Source organism: Hyaena hyaena, unplaced genomic scaffold (assembly GCF_003009895.1).
Source record: "Hyaena hyaena isolate Hyena2069 unplaced genomic scaffold, ASM300989v1 scaffold_109, whole genome shotgun sequence".
NCBI classification, from domain to species: Eukaryota; Metazoa; Chordata; class Mammalia; order Carnivora; family Hyaenidae; genus Hyaena; species Hyaena hyaena.
Window position 1 is genome coordinate 2,260,019 of NW_024080740.1, and position 24,932 is coordinate 2,284,950.

The 24,932-nt window shown below is 37.7% G+C and overlaps 1 protein-coding gene across 1 annotated transcript; it reads left to right on the top strand.

The window, feature by feature from the left end:
• The first annotated feature begins 205 nt into the window (after nucleotides 1-205).
• PDK4 (pyruvate dehydrogenase kinase 4) lies at nucleotides 206-11,821 on the top strand. The gene is made up of 11 exons (XM_039236226.1): nucleotides 206-511; nucleotides 1,455-1,596; nucleotides 2,776-2,847; nucleotides 3,598-3,782; nucleotides 3,945-4,031; nucleotides 4,495-4,572; nucleotides 6,293-6,369; nucleotides 8,379-8,477; nucleotides 8,682-8,792; nucleotides 9,098-9,211; nucleotides 10,388-11,821. The coding sequence occupies exons 1-11, from the start codon at nucleotides 382-384 to the stop codon at nucleotides 10,529-10,531; spliced, it is 1,239 nt and encodes a 412-aa protein (XP_039092157.1). The 5' UTR covers nucleotides 206-381; the 3' UTR covers nucleotides 10,532-11,821.
• The last annotated feature ends 13,111 nt before the right edge of the window (nucleotides 11,822-24,932 follow it).

The window sequence follows — 24,932 nt, forward strand, 5'->3', positions numbered from 1 at the left end:
GGTGCCAGGTCTCTCCACCGACAGGACCCCGCGGCCAGGGGGGCGGGGCCCAAAGTTCTTTATCTGAGCTGATTGGCACGGCCCCAGTTCTGGACGCGTCTCCCAAGTCCCAGTGACTCCTCCCCTTTGGAGTTGGGGGGAGCGCGTGGGGACACAAATAAAACCGCGGGAGGCGGCGGGTGGTGGCCAAACGCGAACTTGAGTCTCCTCCGACTCACCGCCGGCCACCGCCACTCGGAAGCATCCCCGAGAACCTCAGCCAACCCACCTGCCTTCTCCCTCGAGACGCGCACCGCCCCCTCCTCGGTCCCGGGTTTTGCTTTCCTCAGTCTACGTCCGTCAAGCCAGCGCCAGCGTTTGCCAGGCAGGGTGGGCATCAAGATGAAGGCGGCCCGCTTCGTGATGCGCAGCGCCGGCTCGCTGAGCGGCGCCAGCCTGGTGCCCCGCGAGGTCGAGCATTTTTCGCGCTACAGTCCGTCCCCGCTGTCCATGAAGCAGCTCCTGGACTTTGGTGAGCTGGGAAGTAGGGCTGGGTCGGGGCGCTGGGGTTGGGGAGCTGCCGTAACTTGCAGCCCTTGTGCAGGGAGCGCGGGGCTCACTGCTTAAAGTAACTGGAGTGCCCTAACTTGCTGAACCCTGGAGCCTCGACGCCTGTGCACCCTGCTCTGCCTTATTTCTGACAGTTTGTGCCTACAGGTGAAGGCCACTTGCTGAACCGCAGATACCGGATGGTTTGAGCTCATCTTTCCGTCCAGCGCTTTCAGTCAAAATACTTTTTGCTTTCAGTCACCTTTTCACAATGAATTAAAAACTTTCTCTGCACCTCCACAGCATACCACTTTTTGGAGAAGATTCCTAATGTTATAAAGTAGCCTCAAATTAATTGAAATTTTATTCCTTAACCACCTTCCACCCTTTCTCACGATATATACATATCTTTGCATTCCTGACAAATTTGTCTCTTTACCATCCTGGTTTTCCCTATATTTGCATTACTGCCAAACATGTCTACAAACGTTCTGCAGTAATCTTATGAGGAAATTTTCAAGGATTTAAATGTGATATTATTTACCACTAATCTGGAAACCTCGTGACTCTTACCCACCCTCTTATTCCTCTACTCCAGTTTCATATCTAGAACTTTCTGAACCAAGTTGTCTGGTTGACATAGTGGTGGTGACTGAGCTATGGGATAATCTCACTTCATGGAAACGAATCCTCTTCCAAAAAAGTGAAACAATAATTCTCATATTGGTCATTAAAAAAAAAAGTAAATAAAAAGACAATAAAGAAGGAGATACTTACTTCTGAATTACCTATAGGTAATAACCCAACTGAGGGTAAACTATAATTTTATGATGTGTATGTATTCAATATTAGATAGTTAATGCTATTCAGATGTATCATTTGGATCTACTTTTCTCCAGAATCTAAATAATTGTTATTTATTACAGGTTCAGAAAATGCATGTGAAAGGACTTCCTTTGCATTTTTGCGACAAGAATTACCCGTGAGGCTAGCCAATATCTTGAAAGAAATTGACATCCTCCCTGATCGATTAGTCAATACCTCTTCAGTGCAATTAGTTAAAAGCTGGTAAGTGGTCAATCCTTCTGAAATAGTCTGTTTTTCAGACAAGTATCTAAGTGTGAATTCTTATAATATACTAACATCATATTTGGAAAATGGGTGGTCTGAACAGTAAATAATTTTGAAAGATGTTAAGATTTTTTAGTAATTTAGAGTCTGTTATCCTAAGGATAGTTATAAAGCTATAAACAGACATTTTAACCTGAAAAAAAAATACATAGTTTCACAATATAATTGCATTTTAAATAATAAAAGACAGGGTTTGATACTGCAAAAGAAATCCTACTTAAGAAATAGAAAAGAATGACTACTATTTAGAGGGTCTAATCTTTGTCACTTACAAACCAATTAGCACCAAGCTTTGGGTTCAAATCCTGCCTCTGCCTCTTCCTAGTTATTAGAATTCTTAGCAAGTACCTTAAATTCTCTATGCTTCAATTCCTCCATCTGTGATTGAGGAAAATAAAGTATATGCTTCAAAGGGATATGTGAATGAAATTAAATGAGCTAATTCATTAAAGTACTTAAAACAGCATTTGGCACGCAGGCTGTACTTAGTAAGTATGTTATTTTCATCTCATTTTAACGATAAGGATACTGGGGCTTGGAGAGGGTAAATCACACAAAGGAACAGATTTTCAGAGAACAGGGCCAGGGTATGCAGATGGGTCACCTGAGCATCACTCTGATCCACTGACTGCACAGCTTTTTGTTCACTGATTCAAGAAATATGTATTCTATTGTATTATATTATATATATTATTAAGCAATTACAATGGGAAACACATATTAAACAATTACCACTTGAAACTCGTATTCTGGATTGAACTGACTTTCATGAGTTCTACTCACGCCTACGAATGAATATAGTAGGAAAAAATAGGAAGCCTTCCTTAAAAAGTTGTTTCTAAATGCTATAGAAAAAGAAAACATTTGTCAGATGAAACGAAAAACTGACTACTGATTTGGAATGATTAAAGAAATAGAATTTTATGTTAGAAAGGTGAGTGTTAAAGTTGTAGCTTCTTTTTTCTTTTTTTTAGATACACGGTTTTCCAGATGTCTTGAAAGAAAATTTCAATTTTAAACATAATACTTTTTCTTTACCAGTCATTTTGAAATGAATTAGCCACTTATATCTGACTATTCAGTTTTAAAACTTAAAGCACACCTGTCACTTTACAGGTATATCCAGAGCCTGATGGATTTGGTTGAATTCCACGAGAGAAGCCCAGAGGACCAGAAAGCTTTATCAGAGTAAGTTCTATGCATCGGAATAAGTGTCTAAAACTTTGACTACTTCCAGACATATCCTAAGATTTTTTTAGAACATAAATTAAAGGAGCTACAGCTCTGAATAACAAATAATCTTCTCTTTACAAATGACGAGTTTGGGCTTGTTGGTTTTTTAAAATTGATAACGATAGCATAGAAAATGCTGCTGAGTACGAACAAGTGCAGAGGCTTTTTCTTTTTTAAGGAAATCTATTTTTATGATAAATTTAGTCTGATGATGGGATTTGCGGACAGATTTACTCTTGTATAATATTAATATATATCATTGTCACGGGAGATTGAACACTTTCTTTCAGAGTCACTGACAGTTTCTGGCTATAAGAATAAGAAAGAAGAATCGTTTTACAAGTCTGATAAGAAATTTGGGAAGTTTTTTTCACAGCGCCACTCTAGAATCCTCTTTCATAGTAATTATTTTTTAATTATTACGTTTTAAAGAAAATGCTTAATGAGTTCATAGAATGAATTCACCAGTTAGAAAGCTGGTATGTTTACATGTAAGTTAGGAGCAAAATAAATCTTTCTGTGATACTACCTCCTCTACTGGAGTCAAAGAATTTGTAGTGAGAGGCTTCATGAAACTTCCTCCAGACCTTTTATCGCTTGAGTTCTTTAGATGGGTACTTACGAAAAACTTTAGCTTCCTTTGAAGTAACCTAAGGAATGAAACTTACTGGAACTTTCACTAAGTGTTCATGTGTTTTGGCTTAGCTTTGTAGATACCCTCATCACGGTTCGAAATAGACACCACAATGTGGTTCCCACAATGGCACAAGGAGTCCTAGAATATAAAGATGGCTGTACAGTTGACCCAGTCACCAATCAAAATCTTCAGTACTTCTTGGATCGATTTTATATGAACCGTATTTCTACTCGGATGCTGATGAACCAGCATAGTAAGTTAGCTCATTGTGGTCATGACACACAGAGATGGGTGGAGAAGAGAAGCCAGACCCCAACCGGATATTCCACTATTCAGGGGCTCACATTCTTTTACAATGGTAGTTTTCATCACTACTATCCTGATTTTTATAATGACTGTTTTTATTTGTCAACAGTTCTTATATTTAGTGACTCACAGACAGGAAACCCAACTCACATTGGAAGCATTGATCCAAACTGTGATGTGGCAGCTGTGATCCAAGGTAATTTCCAGATTTCTGCATTTTCCTGATTGAAAGATATATACTATATGATTGACATATCTATAGTTAAGGTGACTTTGTGAATGAATTTGTATTCAGTGTTCCATTTATATTTTATAAATGCTGTCATGAAGGTCCTTTGCTGAGAGTCAGGGGTTTAAACATTCGTTTATAAAATTATAAAAATCCAAACATGAATAACTAATGTCCGTATTCTTACGTATATTTATTTCATCTCCAAAGTGCGCATATTTCTATCGCTACAGCTATAGCTTAACCACTGTCTTAACTTTTTTCTTCAATAAAATATTTAAAAGGTATTTCTTTTCAGATATATAAGCATGTACTCTAAAGAATATTTTAAATATTTAGAGTACAAGGTAGTACACGCACTGAAGATCACATGAAAATTTTACCTGGCATGAATGTATTTCATCATTACGAAACAAACCTTCTATTTCAGATGCCTTTGAGTGTTCAAAGATGCTTTGTGACCAGTATTATTTAACATCGCCAGAATTAAAGCTCACACAAGTGAATGGTAAGCTATAAATAAAACATATTTTAATCTATGGAAAATGCACTGTTCTCCCAGTATGACTACTTCTTGTAAATATAGAGCAACTTCTGTGTTTCTTTTCTCCCTCCTGAACTTGTCTAGACTTTGTACGCTTCTTTTTTGATGCCAAGGTTCTCTTTATCTCAACTGGAAAGTTCCAACCGAGCATATTCAGTTGCTGCTAATGATTTATAAAGATGAATGGTTTGAGCAGATAATTTAAGATTTAGAGTAGCAACAAAGTTCCAGTATCATAGATCAAAAAGATAGCTTATTACAACATATGGGAGTTAGGGAGGCCAGAAATAGGAGAAGCCACTGGTTGTGGCTATATACTCCTGGAGAAGTTACTCCTAAGACCTGGAAAAAAAAACAACTTTAAATTTACTGTAAGAAATAAGCCAGTCCTAGAAGGACAAATGCCGTGTAATTCCACTTCTCTGAGGTATATAAAATAGTCAAACTCTGAGATGCAGAGAGTAGAATTGTGGTTGTCAGAGGCTGGGAGCTGGGGGAAGTGGAGAGTTGCTATCTAATGGGTATAAAGTCTCAATTATGTAAGAATAATAAGTTCTAGAGATCTGCTGTACAACACCATGTCTACAGTTAACAATACTACATTGTACACTTAGATATTAAAACGGTAGATCTCATGTTGAATGTTCTTTTAAAAATGTTCTTAAATTTAAAAAGTTTTTTTTAATTGCACTATAAGAATTCACCCCTGTTTTGGAAGCAGAGCTTACTTCAGTGACTTCAACTCTAGGGCACCTGAAAAGATAAGGTCTTCCCACATTGAAGTGATAATATGATGAGTGCCAGGCATGGTTGTTTACCTTGTCCCATGGTGCTTCTTAAAGAAAGACAGTTGAAATTAAGTTGGGGGGATTGAAAGTACCCTAACTTGCAGCCTAGGGATATGTAAATATAATTGCCAAATTAAAAATAGGAATACAAATAAAGATTGAAAAATACCTCTAAGCAGTAACAGCATTGTTGCATAATACTTGTAGATAAACTGCTTGAACTGTTTGATCAAATAAAGAGGGAATTGTGCCCGACCTTCTGTTTACTGATTCAAACACTGCCAAGGCTTGAGACACCAGAGAATAATACTTTTATTTTTCTTCCCAAATAGTATTAATGAGGTTTTTGTTTCTCTGTTTTCTTTAACCTCTTGGTGAAATGTAAGCATATTTAGCTTGTAAGATTTAAAGTTTGGGTGATAAAAATCAAGAATAATCCAAAGTGTTGTTTTCCCACAAAATATGAAAATTATAGCTAACATTCATTTTGATGTTATGCTATGGACACATTTATTTTTTCTTCTTTCTTAAAACGCATATAATTTTAACTCTGAAATCGCCCAGTACAAAAGTTTTGAAAACAGAAACAGATAATCCACATAATCTAATTTATCGCAGCCTTGTGACACACTTCATCTGACTTTATACATTGGTAGAGAAATGCAAAAAAATTAATCATAGAGCACAAGGCAGCAACTGTAATAGCATTTTGAAAATAAACCAGTTGTGTTTATTGTTTAAGAGGGACGGTTCTTGGGTAGAGTTTCAGAATGAAGAAAGATGGGAAGTATTTTAATCCTGAGAATAAGGAGTATCTATTAATTCACATAGATATGGGAGTTTGTTTTAATGAAATATTTGCTTACTGATTCTAAATGAGTTTAAATTTCTTCTAGGCAAATTTCCAGGCCAGCCAATTCACATTGTGTACGTTCCTTCTCACCTCCATCATATGCTCTTTGAACTGTTCAAGGTATTGACACTTCACAATATAATTTCAATCTTGTGGGCTTTTTATTTTTAATTCATGGTTTACTTTTTTATTTCCTTTATCATTTCCCACTAAACGGGAGCATCACTGTCTTCTCCCAAACATGCTTCTGTGCGCCTAAAAGAAAGAAGCTACAGTTAATGTTTGAAAGGACACATGCAGTTCATTGTAACATTAACCCTTACTTGAGAAGGCACAATGTGATTTATGATGTCTTAGTGCTCCCTGTGCGTATTATTTTCTCGGGTGTCCAACAAAGCACTCGTCATTAATGTATTTGTTAAGGAATGTCATGGGGTAAAAGTTTCAGTGAATGAGGCCTTGTTACCTCCACCCCCACAGGACACTCCAGCTCCAAATCCAGAAGAGGCAGAGCTCCAGCCTGAATCTGGAATATACTCAGAAGGCAGTCAGTTCCTTCCATGATCAGCGTTAACATGCATATGAATCACCTGGGGTTTTGTTAAAAATGCAAATTCTGGGGGCGCCTGGGTGGCTCAGTTGGTTATGTATCTGACTTCGGCTCAGGCCATGGCTCAGGCCATGATCTCACGGTTTGTGAGTTCGAGCCCTATGTCGGGCTCTGTGGTGACAGCTCAGAGCCTGGAGTCTGATTCAGATTCTGTGTCTCTCTCTCTCTCTCTCTGCTCCTCCCCTGCTCATGCTCTCTGTCTCTCTCTCAAAAATAAATATCAAAAATTTTTTAATAAAAAATACAAATTCTGATTAAGTGGGACTGCTGTGGGGCTGAGGCTTAGAATTTTTAATAGCCAACAGGTGATGTTGCTGGTCCACACTCCACACTTTCAGTAGCAAGACTGTAGACAGAGCTTCTCAAACTCCAGGATGCATTAGAATCACCTGGAAACATTGTTAAAACACAGATTCTTAGTCTCAGCCCCAGAAATTGTGATTCCATACATCTGAGAATTTGCATTTCTAACAAGCTCACAAAGGATATGAATGTACCTGTCTCGGGTAGCCAGGTACTATCGATCAAATCCTGCCCTGGGTTTTAACACCAAATTAAAACTGTACGTACACCAAAAAGGAGGAAAACACCTGAAGCTCCATGATATTTTTCAAGAGTCCCTTGGACTGGAAGAGGAGGAAACCTAAAAAAAGTGAAATGTGCCTCTAATTCTGATATAGTTTTTCTCAGAACTCCCTGTTTCCTACCTTATTCTAATGTTAGTGCAATGGGGTATCAATTGTACTACAATTTTCTTTTACTTCAGCTAATGATTAGAGCTTGGTATTATATCCAAACCAGAAAGCAGATAATGTACTACAAAAAGAGTGGAGAGGAAGATGGGTGAAATAAACCAAAACTTTATCTGTCTGAGATTCATCCAGTTGTCTGAAAACTTGTTTGAGTTTCTTCTCTGTTAAAGGACAAAAGATAACTTTTTTTGTCGACTTCACTTATTTTTAAATTGAATAGTCCCAACTCCTAGAGTTATTTTGCCATCATTGGTAAAAGTTAAGATGATAATCAAATGCAAATTGAAATTTAATTTAGAATTATTTACTGTCCTTTTAAATAGTAACAACCTTTCCCAGCAAGTTTTATAAAAGCCAATAAATTGGTTCAATGATTCACTGTTTATTTGTTATGTAATAGTCTTTGGTGCTTGGATGTAAAATGTAATGGAAAGACAAAAAAGAGAGAGCCAGGAAATGGACTATAAAAACCAATTTCTACATTTAAATTAAGCTTACAAATAAGAACTTGACAGCCAGCAGAATTGTTTTTCCATTAGACATTACTCCCAGGAGCTATATTACATGGTAAATGAATATTTTTCATTATACTTCCTGCATGACACATTCATAAATGGCTATTTACAGAGCTGTTTTACTACTAACTTAAAAAAAAATAGGAACTTTGAATTGCCCTCTGTGCTGCTTTTATTTTAAACATAAAAAACAGTTATTTATTGTTTCTCATTCTTCTGCCATTGAATTCCTTATGGTTTTGATTTCCTTAGAATGCAATGAGAGCAACAGTTGAACACCAGGAAAATTGGCCTTCCCTTACACCAATTGAAGTGATTGTTGTCTTGGGAAAAGAAGATCTTACAATTAAGGTAACCATTCTCTGTGTTTCTTTTGAGTCTCTCTTGAGAGAAGCAAAAACGTGTCAATAACAATAATCAAGCTCTCTGCTTTGAGCAATAGATCAAAGTCATGTACACCAGGTGATTTTTAAATGAAAGAAAAAAATATTTTTCTATAGATAAATGCACAGTGTTTTTAACGTATAGCTTTGGTGACTTATTTGTTTGTTTAAGATTTCAGACAGAGGAGGTGGTGTCCCCCTGAGGATCATCGACCGCCTCTTTAGTTACACGTACTCCACTGCACCAACGCCTGTGATGGATAATTCCCGGAATGCTCCTTTGGTAAGACCAGTTAAATGGCGAAGTTCAGCCCAGCCACTCAGTTCTAAATGTAAAGCAAGGATTACAAGGGAGTGTTTAGTTAAGATAGTCAGTTTAGTTAAATTGGGCATGGAGGGCCTGAGAAAGAATGATAAAGCAAGCAGAAAATGGCAAAACAATTCTACAGGAGGTCTGTGATTGGAAGCAGAAAATATTTATCTAGGTTCTAGAGCATCAGTATCAGGAAGGACGATAACTCTGTCCTCCATCTTGTATTTCAGTGATCATATCCACTTGTTTGCCAATAACTGATCTTTCCCCTCTAGGCTGGCTTTGGTTACGGCTTGCCAATTTCTCGTCTCTATGCCAAGTACTTTCAAGGAGATCTGAATCTCTACTCTTTGTCAGGATATGGAACGGACGCCATCATCTACTTAAAGGTATCCTGTAAATTCAATAGAAACAACTGTATTTCTGAAAACAGTGCCTCCTTCACAGACCCAAGTTCCATGGTCCATAGTAAATACCCCAAACTGAGTTAATGCAAATAATGATGACTAAAGTCATTTTACTTTCTGTTTGGTATATGTAGATATACGATTTAATATTTGCTATGGTAACTTACCAAATTGGAAGTGGGGCCAGGCTCCCTGCCTCAAGTGAGGCAAAATTATTTCTCAACAAGCACGTGAGCTTCCAAGTGAGGAGATTCTCACGTGAATTTTTAAAATCAACACCTTTTGGCATCTGTGAGAATAGCCGTATCTTTGTTCTCCTTAAACTCGTGGGAAATATATGCTAATAATGTTCCAGCTTAGAAAACAACTGATACCAACATACAGAAGACATTAAGCTGACCTTATTAGAAATCCAGGGAAGGAAAAACTAACAGCTCACAAGCTGTCAGTTGGATGTCTGGCATTTCCTGATTAAACTTTAAAACTTGGTACATGTTTTTTCTATTTCTAATAAAGCCTCAATTTATTTGTTAAGGTCACCATCCTGATTCGTTAATCATTTTCCAACCATTTTGACTGAAAACATATTTACGGATTTTAGAGACTAAAACATTAAGCTTGCAGGCTCCTATTTTGTGCAAGAGATTTATCTGCCAAGAGGCTGTTGACTATCTGAAATAGTTCATGTATTCATTTCTTAAATGAGCAAAATTTTCAAAGCACTGGGAAAGATTAAGAGATCATAGATTTATAGTCTCAGATTTTAATAAATTAATTGTATCAGAGTAGGACTCTATCACAGATACAAAGGTTTTTGTAAATAAAGAAGAGCTTTGCTATTCAGCTCTATCGCATCAGCAATATCCAAACAAGGGACATGTGTAAATAGTGAATAAAAATTCTGTTCCACAGTTTATAATTGTATATATGTTGTTTCAGCCCCTATAGTGCAGAAATAATATTTGCTTTTTTTGCTTTCTTTTATACATGCCTGGCATACTATGGGCTGTGGTGTGTTCTTATTACTGAATCAATGAAAGGGATGTATTTGAATGTTTGAGTACTTACCTCTGGATTTATTTTGAATAATCACTTCAAGTACAAATTATGCCATGAATAATTTCTTCGGTTTGATTTTTCTTCCCCATCTTCTTTCAGGCTTTATCTTCAGAGTCTGTAGAAAAACTCCCCGTCTTTAACAAATCAGCCTTCAAACATTATCAGATGAGCATTGAGGCTGATGACTGGTGTATCCCAAGCAAGGAACCGAAGAACCTGGCGAAGGAGAAAGTGGCTCTGTGAAAAGGGACACTCGGGACACTCTAAGGGATCAAAGTGGGCCAATGCCAGTGCTGCTTCTTGAATGTTTGTGTGTGAACTCCTGTTTCCTCAGAAACAAACAAAAGCAACGCCTTGATCACAACAGTGATGCAAAAGGAACGACATCCGTTCTGTGATCCAGGAGAGTGTATCGTAGGCGTTAACAGATGGCCAGTCTCCATTCTTTTAATGTAGCCCAACATATGAGCTCATATCAAATCCTGAAGCAGAAGAAAGCCTCAGGTGTCCATCTCTTTATCCATAAGAATGGGAATCGAGTGAAGTGAAGATATAAGCTAGCAGTTTCAATAGACTGATATTTAGGCCTCTGGTTGATGGCATCAGACGCTGGTATTTATTGCATGCCAAATGTCAATTGCCAGTATTTCCCTGCCATCAAAGGGTTGGGGCATAGTTTACACTATGTGATTAGACACATACTCACATGTACATTTCATACATTTCTATGCGCTGTAGCAGGGGTAAGCTGGTGACTGAATAACATTTACATTGAATGTTATTGGAATGAGTAAGAAAGAGTCAAGACATTTCATTCAGAGTTGCAGCCAAGGCCTGGGGCCTGTGTAAAAACGCAGAAGAAAGCCTCTTCTGATAAATCCAGTGTCCTCATTATGCTGCTTCCTGTTCACACTTCATGTAATAAGTGAACAACACAATATTGCCAGGTGCCTGCCTAGTCTTGAGTGAGTTTTAAAATACGCACCGAATTCAGGATGTCGGCGGTTAGCAGGGGCGGGGAGAATTGCCAAAGTGGTAACAACAATATCTCTCACCTTGCTTTGTTTATAAATGAAATGGTAGATTGGAAAAGCCAATGTTAGGGAACGAAATCATGAATTCATACCCTAACTCGGTAGGAGGGGCTGTTCTCTACTCTGCAGTGGTGGTAATGATGGTATCCATTTTCTAGGCTTAATAAGATATATTTTCTTTGTATTCAATTTATCCTCTACACTCCTGCATTAACCTGTCTATAAAAACAATTTCTAATTATCAAACGGCTTGAGAACATTAGAATTTAACTACTTTTGGGGATATTTTTAACAAATAGCCTGGGAGTACGAGGTTTTCATGCCAGGATGCTTTCATCTGAATAGTTAAGAGAGGACTGATAAATGGAAGTTGTAATGCATATGGAACTTTTGTGGAGCTCAAGTATAATATGCAGGTTGATAGGCAGTCTAGCATATAGCTCCCGCAAAAGGAATGGAAAAACGAAGGAAGGAAGGAAGAAAGGAGAGAAGGAAGGAAGGAAGGAGGAAAGAAAGGGAGGAAGGAAGGGAGAGAAGGAAAGAGAAAGCAGGCATCTTGCTTTTTTCCCTACAAATTATTTCAAGAAATGATCTATATTTTCGTAGATAAATTCCTGGCAAGAGGATGAATGGAATTGCTTCTTTAAGTGGTTCTCTCACTCTTGTGAGATAATAGGCTTTAACAAGATAGTGAACTCATCTGTTCAAATTGAAGTATAAACCAGGATATAGAAAAAATATAGAATTTTCTGCATTGTAAAATAATCAGTACTGTTTGTATATGTTGAATTTAACATTTTTCTATAATTTTGTTGTGGCTTAGAGTTGTGGTGTTGCTTGTAGGTAGTGGCCATAAGGGCCTCAAATGATTTGTTGTGGATGTCAGACTTTTATCATGAGAAGTCCTACGTAGTGACTTTTCTTGATGGTGGGACTCTGGCTGATGCGTTTATCAGTTACACCAAACTATTTACAACAGATTATTTAACTTTTCAGTTTTTACTGAAATTTAAACATGTTGCATGTAAATACTTGTATTTACCAAAGATTTAAGGCAGTTTATTAATTAACCCAAACACTGTGAACTATCTTTAAAATACTAGAGAAAAAAATTAATATCTCAATAACATCAACTGTGTAAATGGAGTTCTATAAAATAGAAATAGTCTACATTGGTATTTGTAAAATCTGTGGAAGAACTTTAGGATTCTAGCAGATGGATACTCAATGTTCAGGCCCACTTAAGTTATTGATGCATAAATTGTGTTTTTGTCTCTATGTACAAAGAGATGTAATCATTTTTATAATAAATATTTTTATTATAACAATAAACATGGTCTTTTGAATTTCATTCCTCAAATTAATGGCAAAATACTAAGAAAAATTTGAGGTAAAAGTTTTCCTCACCTTATAGTCAAATCTAATTTATCTATGTATTGAGTATAGCCTTTTAAAAGTATTGAAAGTAACTGAAACTCTTGATTTTTAATCAAAAGATAAGTATTTTACGTCAGTCCAGAAATTTCATATTGTCCTTTGCTTTCTTGGGTATGCGCCAATTACACATAGGACATAGTGTGATTACCTCCATGAATATCAGGAATCATTTGCGATACATATATTCTGTACATTTTTGGTACATTAAAAGTTTCACTTGGTGACTCTATTTACATAATAAGTGCCAGAACAATTATCTCTATAATTTAGGTTCCCACACAACTTCTGGGTTAAATATCTGAATAATAATAAGGTAGAAATCGGAAAGAAATTACTAAATTAATCTTTACACTGTCTTTCTTAACTGATTTAAGTATCCTTTGCCTATCTTCATGGAAAAGTTTGCCCTTATGGAAAAGTTCTGTAAATAAAAAGTAAAAGGGGTGGAAGACAAAAAAGGAAGGAAGGAAGGAAGGAAGGAAGGAAGGAAGGAAGGAAGGAAGGATAAGTAGAATAGGTTTGTCATAACTAAATTCTAAAATCTTATCAAAATAAGAATCTGGGGGCGCCTGGGTGGCTTAGTTGGTTAAGCGCCCGACTTTCGATTAGGTCATGATCTCGCGGTTCGTGGGTTCGAGCCCCGCGTCGGGCTCTGGCAGTGCTGACTGCCAGCTCAGAGCCTGGAGCCTGTTTCAGAGTCTGTGACTCCCTCTCTCTCTGACCCTAAGCTGCTCCCTCTCTCTCTCTTTCTCTCTCTCTCTCAGAAATAAAAATAATAATAATAATAATTTGAATCAGACATGCCATCAACTTAAGGCATTAGACCCTAAAAAGCATACTGTAAAGCCCTTTATCAATGACACTCAGGGGAAGTACTCACCATGCCTCTAAGGAAACTGCATGCACACATGTGCACACACAGAAACACACACACATGATTTAACAGTAGTTTCCTTGGATTAAGATACTTGGAAGTTAGAGGGTTAGTGCACTTCACAGGCTCAGAACCTTTATCCACGTTTCCATAAAAACTGCAAGACTTCAATCCCCACAACTCTCTATGTATTTATGCACACATACATCTTTTTGACTCCAGTCCAAGGATACTAATTTTCAGGTTAAACAAAGTTGGCCAAATTTTCATCAAACCATCTCTATACCATTTCTTCCAATTTCAAATTTGGCTAGAAATGATGAAAACTTTTGCAGAAAGAAAGAGAGAGATCATGGTGAGCTAGCAACTTGGGTATTGACCTTGATAATGTCTTCATTTCCTACTATACTTTCAAGTAGTGCACTCACACTTAGATGCGCACCAACACTGGAAATATACATGAACTCTCCAGATCACTTTGATCTGGCCTGGTGAAAGAATTGAGAGTCTTTCATAATTTCACAGGAGCTTAGGTAAGAAGTCCCTAAGCCCCCAGCCATGAGCACTTAGAGCAGCAGGGTTTTTATTTCCACTAACGTTTTATCCATACAGCTCTCTTTTTGACTTTTCACTTTTTATCTTACATCACAGTTATTTAGGAAGTCCATTAACATTCACTGGATAAACACATGAATAAATTAATAAACACATAAACAAACGTCTGCCTACAGAACAGCATCTCTGCATTTAAGGGAAGATTGACACTCTGTGTTAAATAAATATACATCAAATTTTATACAATTTTATGCTTTACGAGAAGTCTTACAACATTGCAGAAACTGGAATACTTTCCCAAGCAAGTTAAATTGCAGCTGATCTTTGTTTAAGATCACTTTCTGTTGGTGGTCTTGGGCCATTGGAAATTATCACGTATTTCAAAACTAATGAAATAACAGGTAAAAGTTATTACCACTCAGGAAATTTCTTGAGCAAATGGGTCAGTGTTTCAGATCTATGAGTATTCTTTCTTCTTGTTCACCTTGGACTCAGATGAAAACATATTACCAGCCATATTTCATGGCCCTTTAAAGGAAATGAGCAACTGTCTTTTAATGAGATTTTTCAGTTCCTACCCAAGTGCAAATAAACATTAAAAGCCACTTCAAACCAACAGAAATGTCAGTAGCCTTGAAAACATGTTGAATCTACTAAATGATGTGAAAATGATGTGAGCTGTCTTAGTGATAAATTCAGCAAGAAAATGATAAAGTTTGTCAATACATTATGAGACATCATTTTCATGTTTACTGCTACCATTTAATGTAATGAAAATAACATGGGACTGCTTGTCAAATAATGCAATAGAGCTAGGAGTTATTTATTAGCATACTGTTTTCCATAAATGTAAAAGGATGTTTTAATATCTCAGCAAATAAAATACTGAGTAGCCAAGTCTTGAGGCTTCTTTTTAAATCAATTCCATTAAAACTATGCCTTGTAATGTGTCTCTGGCCCCAAAATATACTTTGATAGCTGGTAGAATTGCCCTTAACTCAGTCTTTTTCTTTTAAATTCATTTTTAAGCATAACAAAATTTGTTTGAAATTATAAATTTGTGATCTGGAAATAAATTTAAAAATTGGAAACAAAAGTGAAAGCCTTATACCATGTTCTTAGGCAATTATCTTTACCTATTTGAACACAGTTTTCTATTCTCCCTAAATGAGATCTAGCTGTTTAAGGCACCTCTAAAGTTTTGAATCTATATTTTCTAATAATTCTTTACTGAATACTCTGCCTCCAATCTTTCTCCAATCCAAACTAAGCTCTTCATAATATTGCTGCTGGCTTTCCAGTGCCTAAAATTCTGATATTGAGAGTTTTCTGCATGACCAACCTCACACTTTATACCTTCCATTCCGAACACAGCTCAAATCCCATTTTCATGAACTGTGCATCCCAGTTCAAGGAGGCCTCTCACCCAACTTTCTCCTTTAAAGTCTCACATGGTTGAGATAGTTTCAGTTTTTATCACATAATTCCTAAGGTTCTTAGTTACATGTTACAGAAAGATATAAAATCCAGCAACCCAACTAGACTGTGTGTTCTTTGCAATCCAGGGCCATAAATTACATGTACTTATTTAAAAAACCCATGAGGTTAGACCTGTCTCATGTATAATTGACCCTGAAAAGCATATCTTGATTAATATATTTTCGATGAGTTGGAGAGACAGAGAAAAACAGTGGAACAATTCCTAACTGGGCAGATTATTCTATTTGTCTAAAACCAAGGCCTCCCATCTTAATATTTTTTAATGACCCTCAGTATTTCATATTAACCTGGGAAGGATTCATGTTTATTTCATGATGGATTATGGCTGTAATACATACATACAAACCAACTAAAACTTTTTCTTTAAGGCTTAAAACCAGGTCTTTGTCCTCAAGGAGCTTAGAGTCCTAGAAAAGAATTAAAGAGACAAAAGACATATGAGAAGTTAAATCATGACCAATGATTTTAATAACAGTTCAAATCAACAGTAGAATAAATGCCATAATTCTTAACATACACAGCCAGGAAAATGCACTAACATTAATTGCTATAAAAATTTAAAGAAGGAAAGGTGATTTCAGGCTAGACTGACTAGGTGGAAAGAGACCAACTGACATGGTTGGGAGAAGACCATGAAGAAAGCATCTGGGGAGAAGTTGGAGCTCATCTGCAGAGGGTTTGAATGTCTGGATATGATATGTAACGCATCAAGGAGCCAATTACTAGGATAGTAAAGGATCAACACAGGTCTGTTGACTAAATCTTAAAATCAAATATTTCACTGTCAGTTTATTTACAAAAAACAATGCAACAATCAGCACAATTTTCTTAAATGAAAATCTAATTTCATCTTCAAATAATGAAAGACAACATCCCTGGTATGTTAATTGGTGAGTGAAAACAGTGGGTTTTCACCCAAGTGTCATAGTGGTCAGGTGTTAGACTCTGGAGCCTGAATGCCTAGACTTCCAAGCCACTTCTGCCACTTACTAGCCAATAGGAGTTACATAACTCCCACTGTGCTTGAAAGTGGGATAATACAGCATCTTCCTTATACAGATGCTATGAAAATTAAAATGAGCCATTTATGCAAAGCATTCGTAACAGTTCTTGGCACACAATACATCTTATATAGGTATTAGCTATTCTATCCATACTGTTATTTAAGTTTTAGATATGGGACCCTTTTATTGAGCAAATACAAATGAGTTGATAGCAATAAAACTAAAGTACTATCCTTCAGATATGAAGTCATACAGTGTGAACACATAATACCAGTGATAGTAACACATTTGCTCTAATATTTCCTATTGCATGATTTTTGACTCTGGGGTTAGCTTGTTAGGTCAAAGCATGGTTTGTGACCAAAAACTGCTGAGCAAGACTAAAACTTCTTCAGGTAGGGATCAAACATAGACCTTGACCTCTCTGGTAATGCTGTCCAACCAAAAACTGGGTGGATGGTGGTGCCATGTGTTACATAATGAGATCTATGAACTCTTTTAGGTCCCTTTGAGAGCGCTGCACAAGGCTACCCCTCCCTAATACGGAGGAGAAGCCAGCTCACTACACTTTATAAATAAACACATAGACTGCTTAATGTGCACTTTGCCCAAAGCACACTCTCAATAATTGTTTGTCGAACGCATGAAAAGAGACTTAAGCCATTAAAGTAACAATCAGGCTTTAGATGTTCCCTAGGCAGCCTCTTTCCCCTTCTAAATATTATATTTCATCTTGTGAAAGCAGACCTCCAAATGATAATAAAAACAAGCACAAAATATACTCTTTAAAAAGCCTTTGAAAATAGTTCCCTGGCTTGTTGGAAAGTAGAGAATGTTTTTCTCCTCTTTTTTTTTTCTTAGAATGTTTGACAATAGTTCTTTGTAACTGAAAATATATCCTGCATTCTGTATAGAATCAGATGTGATTCTTATTTTTACATATTCCAGACAGTTCCAGACAGGATTTCACTTACTGTGCACTAATTTGGGGGAAATTATTTTAGGGATAACACTTGCCACTGAACCTGAAGAAATGATTCCTTAACCAAAGAATCTATAGGTTACAAGGTTGACTTGATTTTTTAAACTATATTTTTCATTGATCAAAAAAATTTTTTTCATGCATTAGAATAGAAAATTGGTTTGACTGAACTTTTTTCTTCTTTCTCAGAATCCTTCTTCAATTGAATGTTATATAGGCCAAAAACATTTTTTTTTTTTGTGGCAGGTATTTTTCTAAGGATTTTACTTTCATTAATTCATTTTTCCCTCACAACTCGTTATATTATTAACTGTTATGCATCAATAGACTCCCTTTACCCTTACAGCATTGGTGATTTTATTATCCTGCCCATTTTACAGAGAAGAAACTGAGCCACAAAGAAGTCCAGTAAGTTGCTGCTGTCTAGGGACAGAGCTGGGATTTCAATCAAGGCAGAGTACACTTCAGAGCCTTTGCTCAAAGGAAACAATCCTTCTCTGAGGAATGCACCTGGGACAACAACAGGTCAGAGTGATGTCTGAGGCCTTACAAATGAGTAACCATAGCTAATCTACCAGGGAAAGGGACAGGACCACCGGCCTCATCAGCCCTGAGCCTACTGGCCAGCTGTAAACCCCTGGTTCTCTTCAGACAGTATTACCAGAAGACTTCACCTACTCGCAGAACCATCATGAGCTTTCGATAATTAAACCACCCTCTCTTTCGGATAACACTTAATCATTCTTCAGGCATTGAGGCAATTCACTTACTTACTCAACAAGCAATCAACAAAGATTTCTTAAGCACCACATAATGCCAGGCACTAGGAATACCGTAATGAATCTCAAAGATTTCTACACTCAAGGACATTATAGTCCATTTGTGAACATAGAAATCAAATTTGTAAATATTGACATGTTTTAATATCTATATTTATTTATATTATCCTGAGAGTTAGAGACAGGATTTCTGGGGCAGAGAAAAACTATTTGTATTTACTTACATGAAAAAACAAAAAACAAAAAAACCCTGCACCGATTCCCTAGCCCCGATATTTCCTCCTTCTGAGGCAGCTACAATGAGAGCAAGATGTCACATTATACTGCTGGAGTCTGTTCTATAGGTGAAGAACCCCAAAAGAACGTGAGAGTTTACATAGAAGAGGGATAAGATGGTGAGTGAAAACTCTGCTCCCTAAGGTACACTAACTCTCTTTTGGGAAAGAACAGCAGGCAGCCTGGGTTTTCACCCTTTGCAATGTAAATGTCTCCAGGGGAGACAGAAGACAAGTTTCTCTGAACTGAACTCCACACCAGGGTCATATCCAGGACGACTCTTGGAATGTCTCCATGCCTCCAGACCTTATCATCCCTTGAAATAAAGAGATTCCCCCAGGGAAATGAGTCTCTTAACTATCTTAAGTTTCAAGTTCGGTTCTTTAACCAAGCTCCCAGAAAAATTGCCCCAAAAACCCTAACTATGCAGAAGCATAAAAATACTCACTTCCTGACCATTGTGAGAATAGTGACCACCATGGATGAGACATTCGGAGTGCTGTGGAAGGGTGAAATGAACCTAATCTTTTTTTTTTTTTAATGTTTTATTTTTGAGAGAGAGAGAGAGAGAGACAGAGTGAGCAGAGGAGGGTCAGAGAGAGAGGGAGACACAGAATCTGAAACAGGCTCCAAGGTCTGAGCTAGCAGTCAGCACAGAGTCTGACACTGCGGGGCTCAAACCCACGAACGGTGAGATCATGACCTGAGCTGAGGTCAGACGCTTAACCGACTGAGCCACCCCGGCGCCCTGAAACGAAACCTAATCTATGCTTAGCGAGGGAGGGGCGGGTCATGGAAGACATCCCTGAAGAGTGATGTTTGGTCTGAGGCATGGAGAGGAAGTTAGTCATGCAAAGAGCAGGGCTGGTGGTGGGGTGAGGGGATCCAGCCAGTGGAATGATTAAGGCACATAACTAAAAGGTGGTTTCAGTGGGGAAAAAAATCTGGCTGTGTGACCGAAATCTGGAGTAGAACTGAAGTCGGTAATGAAATGGGAGATGTAAGTAGAGACCAAGCCATAAAGTCCTAGCCAGCCTTACACATTTCTTTTACAATATGGCAGCAAGTCAGAGCACCTGGCTGGCTCAGTCCGTAGAACACACAACTTTAGATCTTGAGGTCGAGTTTAAGCCCCACATGGGGGTAGAGATTGCATTTTTTAAAATCTGGCAATAAGTCAGAAGTTTTTAGATGAGGATAGTGGCATGATTTCTGGTTGTTATTTTTTTTTTAATGTTTTACTTATTTCTAGGAGAGAGAGAGAGAGACAGCGTGAGCAGGGGAGGGTCAGAGAGAGAGGGAGACACAGACTCTGAAACAGGCTCCAGGCTCTGAGCTGGCAGTCAGCACAGAGTCCGACGCGGGGCCCAAACCCACGAACCGCGAGATCATGACCTAAGCGAAAGTCGGACGCTTAACCGACGAAGCCACCCAGGTGCCCCTCTGTTTGTTATTTTTTAAAGTCACTAGGTGCTACATTGTGTAGAATGGATCTGAATGAACGCAGAACAATTTTAGGGGGTGGGAGGCTGAATCTCAAATCTCTGTGATGTTCACAGGCCCTGACATCAAGCTTTATAACAATTTCTTAAACATTTTTTGTCAGTCATTCTTTGTTCCTTTTTTGATGTTCCAGTTTTAGGGAGATCATTTGCTTAGTGGTGCAAACATGCATTTCAAGCTTTTAAGAGAATACAATGCACCAGGGAGATTATTACGATAACTATAAGCAGGAAAATTCCTGATGTTTGCAGTGCAAACCCAAGCCAATCAAAGAAAGAGCTCATTGGAGGACTCACCCATTGAAACCAAGTGGGTGCTCAGTGAGCAAGCTGGGTTTCAGCCTCCTCAAAGTGTTAATCTAGGTACAGCGGGTGGTATCGGCCACAACACAGACACCTTCTTGCTCAGCTAGAAGATAATCGAGGGCTATCCTATTATCAAGGACAATGCTGTATAGTTACAAAGAGTCTAGGGATTTTTGTTGGGCAGGTATTGCTTTAGGAGCAGATTCTGTAATATTTTCAAGAGTTAAGGAGAGGTTCCTGGTTACATTTACTGCTAACTGGGGAAGTAGTTCCTTGACAAGGGAAGTGAATCCTGGAACATAATTCCTGTTTCAAACTTAGCTTGGGACTTGGAAAGTGACAGTGATGAAAGCCACTAAAATTTTAAGCATCTAGAGACAACACAACCAATTTTATTCTCATTACCTTTCCCTTATGTGTTCTCTCTCTCTCATAGAATCTGGATACAGAAGTCCCCAAGTTTCAGATTGCTAACCAGAGACAAGGAGACAAACCAGGGAGTTTCCAGCATCATGACAATCTGAGAAATGCCCCCCCCCCCCTTAGAGATGGCCTGGGAGATAGAGATGAATGGCAGTATCTTTCCAGGTCAATACCAGAGTAAAGGAAAGAAAGATAGACTTCCTGGGTCTTTAGCTTAGGAGAAAAGGCCTAAAAACTGCTATCAGACTCTGAATATCCTCTTCTGATTGGGACAAATTTCTGATCATAAAGCTATTAAATCGTTTCAGATATCTTGTCAGTTTTCAGCTGGTACGGGAAATATATCTAGCAGTATTAAACAAGCCCTAGGACCCAAGAGGCATCCTCAGTGAGGATACAAAAGATATCTTCACAAGATCTAGAGTCACTGCCAAAGATAGCTTAAGGAATGGACAAGCTGCATGTCCCTGGCAGGTGGAAAGCTAAGCCAAGTTCTTAGGATCTAAAATGAGACAAGTAAGGCAATAGCTAGAAGAGAAGAGGATCAACAATCAATTGGTCTGGATATGGATAGGAAGGGACAACAGAAAATTTTATTTCCCTCTCTCAACTGGGCATAAGAGTTCATCTATTTTGTAACACCTTTTGAGGGTTATCCCTAGGTTTAAGAAATTCTTTAAAGCCCCTAGTTTGGCCTTTGACCAAAGAGTGAAAGGTATCTGGAGAGGATTGCCTGTAGCTTCAGGTGGTCTAATTTTAAGAGGTAGCTGTTTAATAGTCTCTTGAGAGTGGAAAGGCGATTCAGAGAGAGTCACCAAATGAAGCACTCAAATGAAGGAGGGTAGAAGGTAGCAGTAGGCATCTCTTCAGTCTGATACCTCCATCCTATGGCCTTCTTTTAGATACCTTGTATCTCTTTCTCACTAGCCTTTCACAAGGAATCTTTTAATGAAACTATTTTGGAATTTTGAAAACTTTTGGAGGCTTCTGCAAAATAGAGATCTTGGGGCGCCAGGATGGCTCATTTGGTTGACTCTTGATTTCAGCTCAGGTCACGATCTCGCAGTCATGAGATCCAGCTCTGCTTCCAGACTCCCTACTGATTAAGATCCTCTCTCTCTCTCTCCCTCTGCCTCTCTACCCTGCTTGTGTGCACACACTCTTTCTCTCTCTGTCTCTCAAAAAAAAATTAATTAACTAATTAAAAATAAAACTAAAAATAAGTACAATAAAATAGGTGTCTCATTGTGTTTGCTTAATTTTGGAACCCTTGTTTTCAAGTGCACTTCTGAAATAACCTTACCTAATTGGAACATTCCTTATAATGGCCATTATAATTCCAGGCTGTCTTTAGTAAGATTTTGTCATTTTCATAAGTATCTACAGCTTACAGGGCAACAGTCCTTATACATGCAGTAAGTGGTGGCAGCTGTGGTAGGGGCCAGTAATTGCCTTCCTCCACCAGGAGAAGGGGGTTGGTGGGCATTTTGACAGCCGGGGGTCCTCACACACGGGTGCTTTGCAGTAAGTCTTTGCTGCAGCATGCTACAGAGAGGTGGAAAGGGGGCTGTTGAAATGGAAGCTTTGTTTGTCATACTTCATCACAACCAGAACTATGAGAGAAAGGAAGCTTTAAAATTGTATTAAATTACAACTAGAAAGCACTACACAATGACATTCAACCAAGCATCATAAAGTTTCATACTGAATAAGTAACAGGGATAAGTTATTGGTAATTTGAGGGAGCTTCCTAGAAGGAAATAGAACTTCTAGAAGGAAATGAGCCAGATTCTAAACTTATCTAGAATATGGCTAGGAAAAAAAGATAGAGGTAGACAGTGGAAAAGGGAAAAACTATAAGTAAAAGTCCCAGGGCCAGAATACGTATACTGTGTGTGTGTGTGTGTGTGTGTGTGTGTGTGTGTGTGTGTGTGTATTTGAGTAAGTATTGTGTGTGTAAACCCATATGTGTTGAAACTGATGGGGAGAGAAAGGCAATAAAATAAAGATAATACATTTTATGATGGGTAAACATGAAATAACATTTGAGATAGGTGGGATGGGTACCGATTATCAAGGATCTTAAATAACATAGGCATGAGCTGACACAGAAAGACACTATCATCAATTTTGACCAAGGAGCTGAATGAACAAAGCAGTATTTTATTAAAAAATTATAACTACATTTGTGTACAGAATAGTCTGGAGAGGAGACAGGCAGTTTTACAACCCTGCAAAAGTGCCTTTGAAAGTCAAAACATTTTGAAGTCTTTGTAGAGCTAAATTGAAGAACTCCCAACAACATATTTTCTTTCTTCTTTCTCAAAGGAATGCTGACGTGGCAAGCAAAACAGCTTCACCATGTCTTTGTTCCTTCCTTTCACAAGGAACATGAAAGAACTGCTATGTTCCTCTCATCTGAAGAGCTCAGTGTACAGGAGATTTAACTTCTATGAATTTTATTGTGGAAAGTTTTCCTCTCAACATGGATACTAGTTATTTTTATTTGGTGTGTTAAAAATTTTTAAATTTTTAATTAAAAATTAAATGCATACTAGTTATTTTTATTTGGTGTATTAAAATTTTTTAAATTTTTAATTAAAAATTAATTAAATTAAAAATTTAATTAAAAATTAAAAATTTTTTCCATTGCCAAGAAAAAATAAAAATAAAATAAAATAATAAATTCATTTCCACTTTAAATTGATGAGGAATCCCTCCCTAAAGAACACAAATACTAAAAATCAAAAGCCAAAGCCTTGAAGATTAGAGGGACTAGGGTTATTCAGTGAAGAGTGGGGAATAACAAACCCTTTCCCCCAATGGATACAGATTTATCTTATCACATAATTTGTATCTTCACTAAAGATGATGCAAGAACTGACAATTTTTTGAACTATGGTTTCAGGAGGAACGCCAGAAGAATTTTCTCATCATAAGTGGAAACGCTAAAACAAACTCTTAAGGAATGTTATTGATCTTCCTAGAAGGGTTTTGCTAATACTGGAGGTCTGATTTGAGCTTAGGTGATATTTGAACATGTTATATGAAGAGGTGGCAGAGATCTAGAGATATTAGGGTTAAAGGAACATTAAATAACAAGATATTTTAATATTGAGAATGAAATATCATTTGACCTTTACATTTAAGAGAGACTAAAATTTACCAGTCTAACAAAGGGCAATCTTATGAGGCAGACATCAGAAAAACATGTTCTGCAGGATGAAGCCAGATGTAATGAAGTCATTCAGGAGTAAGGACTCACAAGAAGGGGAAGAAACAATTTTGGAATTGTGAGTATAGGATGTTTCTGTGACTCAGATTTTTCCAACTCAGTTCCCCTCAAATACACTTTTTTAAAGATTAATATTTTTTAAAAATCATACTACTAGTGCATTGACTTCAACTTTTAGGCATTGGGTTCCATGCTGCCCTGCTCTGGAATGCCTCTGTCAGAATGTACCTGGGAAGGTCCTCCCCCACTGGAGGAGTTTCCAGGGGTTGCTGTCCGAAAGTACCGCCATCTGGGAGGCTTAAGCAATAGAAATTTATTTTCTCACAATTCTGAACGATAGAAGCCTGAAATTAAGGTGTTGAAAAAGTTGATTATTCCTGGGGGATGTGTGAAAGGATGTGTTCCATGCCTCTCTCCTCACTTCTGACAGCCTTGGAATCCCTTGGCTGGTAGATGGTGACGTCCTTGCGTCGTCACATAACCTTCCATCTCTCTGTGTTCACAGTTCCCCTTTTTATAGAGACACAGTTATACTGGGTAAGGATCCATTCTAAGGACCTCATCTTAATTTGAACATTTGCAAAGACCTTATTTCCAAACAAGGTAACTTTCACGTGTATTGGGGGTTGGACTTCAACATCATTTGATGGGACACAATTCAACCCGAAAACACACAGCATTATGAAGTGGTGAGGTCTCACCACCTCCCATAATGCAACATTGGCACTGAGTGCCAT

Coding starts and splice junctions, on each gene's coding strand:
- PDK4 (XM_039236226.1), top strand. CDS start 382: ATGAAGGCGGCCCGCTTCGTGATGCGCAGCGCCGGCTCGCTGAGCGGC. Junction 1,597..2,775: donor GTGCAATTAGTTAAAAGCTG/GTAAGTGGTCAA, acceptor GTCACTTTACAG/GTATATCCAGAGCCTGATGG. Junction 8,793..9,097: donor ATTCCCGGAATGCTCCTTTG/GTAAGACCAGTT, acceptor TTTCCCCTCTAG/GCTGGCTTTGGTTACGGCTT.